The following is a 6,000-nucleotide window of genomic DNA, read 5'->3' as shown; positions in this document are numbered from 1 at the left end:
GCTTGGTCTTCTTGTGGTGGGTAATTCTGTAACGGCTGTCTTTAGAGAGAGTGGACCAAAATGCAGCGGAGTTAGTGTTCATCGTATATTTAATGATCAAACGGACACTATACAATACAAAACAATAAACAGACAACCAAAACAGTCCTGTCACGTTTAACACAGTAACAAGAACAATTACCCACAAACCCCAAAGGAAAAGTAGGCTACTTATGTGTGACTCCCAATCAGCAATAACCCTCAACAGCTGTGCCTGATTGGAAGCCACACGGCCAAAATAAATGAAACAAACCAACCTACACACTTCTCTTCTGCCACGTCCTGAGCCAACTACACCCTCTACTGGTCAGGACGTGACAGTATGCAGCTTTATTAACTCAATTATGTAATTGTTTTACATTGTTTTCAAACTGATATGTGACAGTATTAATGCCAAAATAACATGCAAAATAGGCAAGCCAAAAATGAATGATGGGTCGCCACTGCATGTTTCCCTCAAACATTTTTCAACGTTCTTGAACAGACTTTAAGGTACGTTTGGTGGGTATCGTGGAGGGTGGCTTGAAGAAATCAGTGACGTATTTTCGATCTGAACACAGCCCAGGGTTCAAATACATCTGTATTAGGTATTTGTTATTTAAAACTTTTTTCTGTCTTTAAGTATTTTAATGGATATTTGTTAAAACCAACTACTCAATCAAATTGTATTTGAACGTATTTTCAAATACTTATTTGAAATACTATTTTCAAATACCTGGGTTAAATGCATCGGCGTGTATTTGAGTGTTTTCTAATAAGTACTTGTTTTTTCAAATAAAGGTTATCTGAATACTTATTTTGAAATTAACTGTATTTGAACCTAGGGGTGTATTCATTCCGGTGATTCTGTTGGGGCGGCAGGTAGCCTAGCGGTTAAGAAAGTTAGACCAATAACCGAAAAGTTTGCTGGTTCAAATCCTTGAGCTGACTTGGTGAAAAATCTGTTGATGTGCTTTTGAGCAAGGCACTTATCCCAAATTGCTCAAGGGGCGCTGTCAATAATGGCTGATCCCTGGCCATGACCTCACTCTCTCAGGATATGCAAAAGAAAAACATTTTCATTTCACACCTCACGCTTTTACAGGTTACCCACTTGTAAATGCATTGAAACAGGGCAAATATAAGCACCCCAAAATGTTTCTTAAATGGAAGCAAACTAAATGGCAAGGGACTTAACTGAATTTGTCCAATAGAAACTCTTGTTTAACTGTTTAGACTAATGATTACACTCCAGGCCTGCTACTCTGTGACTATTTGATCGTATTCACAACCAACATGCTAAATCAAATCAAATCAAATTTGATTAGTCACATACACATGGTTAGCAGATGTTATTGCGAGTGTAGAGAAATGCTTGTGCTTCTAGTTCTGACAGTGCAGCAATATCAACAAGTCATCTAACAATTCCACAACATTTACCTAATACACACAAATCTAAGTAAAGGGATGGAATAAGACTATGTACATATAAATATATGGATGAGCAATGACTGAGCGGCATAGGCAAGGTGCAATAGATGGTATAAAATATAGTATATACATTTGTTATGAGTAATGCAAGACATGTAAACATCATTATTAAAGTGGCAATATTAATAAAGTGACTAGTGATCAATTAGTGGCCAATGATTTCAAGTCTGTATGAAGGCAGCAGCCTCTCTGTGTTAGTGATGGTATTATTCATCTTCTTGGTTGCTGCCTCCCTTCAATTCATTTTGGCTGCACAGCAATGTGTCAGAGGCTGAGAAATGTCTCAGTACAGTTGGCACACTGGTAAGAATGGTTCATTCAGTATCACATGTATACATATGTCGACAAAACATTAGAAACACCTTCCTAATATTGATTGCACCCCTTATAGCCCCCAGAACAGCCTCAATTTGTTGGTGCATGGACTCTACAAAGTGTCGAAAACATTCCACAGGGATGCTGGCCTATGTTGACTCCAATGCTTCCCACAGTTGTGTCAAGTTGGCTGGATGTCCTTTGGGTGGTGGACCATTCTTGATACACACGGGAAACTGTTGAGCATGAAAAACCCAGCAGCGTTGCAGTTCTTGACACACTCAAACCTGTGCGCCTGGCACCTACTACCATACCCTGTTCAACGGCATTTAAATATTTTGTCTTACCCATTCACCCTCTGAATGGCGCACATAGACAATCCATGTCTCAACTGTCTCAAGGCTTAAAAATATATTTTTTTTAACCTGTCTCCTCCCCTTCATCTACACTGATTAAAGTGGATTTAACAAGTGACATCAATAAGGGATCATAGCTTTCACCTGGATTCACCTGGTTAGCCTTTGTCATGGAAAGAGCAGGTGTTCCTAATGTTTTGTGCGCTGTGTATATTGCTATGTAATTAAACAGATTTGTTTTACAACAAAACCATATGAATGAATATATTCAACGATTTTAATAAATCTAAACATATTCATTGATATTCATATAAACATAATAAAACATCTCTTCAGTTTCAATTTTTAATTTTTAATGTCAAGTACAGTGAAAATCTCTTCATCTCACCAAAATGGATATATGTTGGATACCAAAAATGTTTTAATTGGCTACAACAATGTTTGCTGAGTTGGTTGTCATTACTGCCTCTTCTACAATGTATTTCTGCTATAATGTATGTATCACAGCAACATTTTTATGCATTGTTTTAAATCCATTCTCATCTTTTCCGCCTAGGTTTTCAGAACGTATGCCCATTGAAAAATCAGGTGTGTCTTGGGGTAAGGCCCGCCTCGTTCTACTTTACATGGCATTGTATGGGAATTTGATTGACAGCAGGCAGCAGCTGCTGAACAGCCCAGACATTGCGCAGGATACAGTATAGCTGGGGAACAGCGAGCGAGTTACGGTAGTTTTCCTAGCACTTGAGTTGGTATAGTGCATGAAATAAATGACTCTTTGGAAAAAGCTCATGTGTTAGGGCAGGGGTTTCTCGGAATAACGCAAAAATGGACGAAGTTGCCAAACGTAAGTAACCTGGGAAAATGTATGGCTGTTTAGTGCAGTCAACAGTAGGCAACAAATATGGCTTCGTGTGCCTTTTCCTATTTGTTATAAAAAATTGCTGTCCCATGCCATTAGATGTCATGGCTGTTCTGCTGAATTCATACAAGTGACAATTAGGAAGTTAGTTCCTTGTTCGCTTATCGGGCAGGGGGGTCATTTTGGAGAAATAAAGCCAAGGATACGTTAGCTAACCAGTCTGCTAACGTTAGCTAGTTAGCTACCGAACTAAAGCGAACGGCAATGGAGCCAAAGCACAAAGAGTTGTTAGACCAATGCCACCAAAACTTGCTGGACTCAATAACTGACGCAGACCGGCTGATAGAGTTGCTGATACTCTCCGGTACTCTAAGCCAGCTCGACCGCTTCGAACTGGACCAAAACTGCTCTTCCAGCGCGGAGAAAGTGGACCAGCTTTTGAAGATGCTTGTGAACAAGGAAAGCGACCATTTCCTCGAACTGTGTGTGGCCTTGGAGAAGACGTACCCTGAGCTGTATTCTGCACTCTTTACTAACGGCGGTGGACCCGTTGACCATTCGTCTGGTAAGATACCATGCACGCATGCAACACTTTTGCACATCAAAATGTATGACGCATTCTTGCTACATTCCTCCACACAACATTAGAGATATTGAAGTGCAACCTATACCCAAGTCTCATAGTGCACTTACAGGGTGGTCTGCTGTGCAATACTTCTAAAGGCTATTCAACATAAGATAAAACTGTTTCCTTCCAACCCTAGCCACGTGATCCTAAGGATCATTGACTAGCTATGTCATTCTCATGTTGACATTAGGGGTGTTGATATGCAGCATTCAAAGCCATAATACCAGAACTCCAGGTCCTTGTGAGGCCCTTGTGGTTTCTTTCAGGATGGAACTTTTTTGAAGGTGAAATATTGCTGTGGAATGAAAAATGTGATGCTGAAAAGAATGCACATTTTCACATTTTAGGTTGTTACCAAAGTTTGGTTCTGTTTCAGCATCACGTTGTTCATTCCACAGCAACATTTTACCTTCAAATAAGCAAATGATCACCAGCAGAGACATAGAGGCCACAGGCTCTATAACCAAACTCTTATTACTATTTATTATAGTCTGTGTGGACTCTGCTACTGTTTGGCTAGGCAGTAGATGCTAAATGAACACACTTGCCATTCCTCCTTTTGAATGAGAAGCATGCAATATGTATTCCAGAATAACACTTAAGAGACCACCTGTATATAGGTAACAACATATCTTCATTACAGTTGCAATGCACATATAGAGTCGCCTTCATAGTGGGCATATTCTACAATGTATAGGATACAGATGGGGCTATTTCACTGTATTTAGGTATGCTCCCCCCCATCAAACTATACTGAACAAAGAGGGCAACATGCAACAAATTCATTGATTTTACTGAGTTACAGTTCATATGAGGAAGTAAATTCATTAGGCCCGAATCTATGGATTTCACATGACTGGGAATACAGATATGCATCTGTAGGTCACAGATACCTTTAAAAAAAAAAAAAAAAAAAGTAGGGGCATGGATCAGAACCAGTCAGTATCTGGTGTGATCACCGTTTTGCCTCATGCAGCGCGACACATCTCCTTCACATAGAGTTAATCAGGCTGTTGATTGTGGCCTGTGGAATGTTGTCCCACTGCTCTGCAATGAGGATTAGGGCCTAATGAATTTACTTCTTCATGGATATTGGCTGGAACTGGAACATGTTGTCATACACTTCAATCCAGAGCATCCCAAACATGCTCAATGGGTGACATGTTTGGTGACATGTCTGGTGACAATGCAGGCCATGGAAGAACAAGAACTGGGACATTTTCAGCTTCCAGGAATTGTGTACAGATCCTTGCATTATCATGTTGAAATATGAGGTGATGGCAGCAGATGAATGGCACGACAATGGGTCTCAGTACCTCGTCACGGTATCTCTGTGCATTCAAATTGCCCTGGGTAAAATGCGGTTGTGTTCATTGTCTGTAGCTTATGCCTGCCCATACCATAACCCCATCGCCAACATGGGGAACTCTGTTCACAACGTTGACATCAGCTACCGCTCACCCACACAACGCCATACATGTGGTCTGCGGTTGTGAGGTCTGTGGGACATACTGCCAAATTCTCAAAATGTATGTTGGAGGCGGCTTATGGTAAAGCAATGAACATACAATGTTCTTGCAACAACTCTGGTGGACATTACTGCTGTCAGCATGCCAATTGCACGTTCCCTCAACTTGAGAAATCTGTGGCATTCTGTTGTGACAAAACTGCAAAATTTAGTGGCCTTTTATTGTCCACAGCACAAGGTTCACCAGTGTATGACCATGCTGTTGAATCAGCTTCTTGATATGCCACACCTGCCAGGTGGATGGATTATCTTGGCAAAGGAGAAATGCTCACTAACAGGGACGTAAACACATTTGTGCACAAAATAGAGAAATAAGCATTTTGTGCGTATGGAACATTTCTGGGATCTTTTCAGCTCATGAAACATAGGACCAACAGTTTACATGTTGCATTTATATTTTTGTTCACTGTAATTCAAGTGTCCTTTTACTTTAGGTTTATTAGGGGAAATTAAATGCAGTAGCCTATTCTGTGTAGGGCTAAATGTGCACGTAATTTCCCAAGTTGTCATCAATATAGTAATATCATGTAATTTGCATTTACGTTTAAATACAAGTGCTTCCTGGCTTTTATATTATACGCTCACAGCCTGACTTGTTTCCATGGAAATGCTCTCGCGGCTGACGTGCCCTTTCATATCGACCCTAGCATGATGTGCATGCGTATAACGATGCTTATAAATCCATAACATGGTGTCAGTCATATTCTCTATTTTCCATTGTACAGTAGATTTCATATAGCCAGTACTATACACTCAGTTATTGTCCTACGAGACCAGTGGTCCCCAATTACATTCAGCCGCG

General features: G+C 40.3%; 1 protein-coding gene across 6 annotated transcripts in view; it reads left to right on the top strand.

Moving 5' to 3' along the window:
- Positions 1-2,834: 2,834 nt before the first annotated feature.
- LOC106577192 (disks large homolog 5) overlaps positions 2,835-6,000 on the top strand; it is a 125,185-nt gene continuing 122,019 nt past the window's right edge. For 5 of the 6 annotated variants that reach the window (XM_014155050.2, XM_014155051.2, XM_014155047.2 and 2 more), the window contains exon 1: positions 2,836-3,607. In XM_014155050.2, coding sequence (XP_014010525.2) covers positions 3,307-3,607 — 301 coding nt within the window. In that variant the 5' untranslated portion in view covers positions 2,836-3,306. Of the gene's footprint in view, positions 3,608-6,000 lie in introns of all 6 variants that reach the window. The other variant, XM_014155048.2, reaches the window with a different exon arrangement.

Source organism: Salmo salar, chromosome ssa18 (assembly GCF_905237065.1).
Source record: "Salmo salar chromosome ssa18, Ssal_v3.1, whole genome shotgun sequence".
Lineage (NCBI taxonomy): Eukaryota > Metazoa > Chordata > Actinopteri > Salmoniformes > Salmonidae > Salmo > Salmo salar.
The sequence above is the reverse complement of the archived record's forward strand: the minus strand, read 5'-3'. Positions and strand labels throughout refer to the sequence as shown.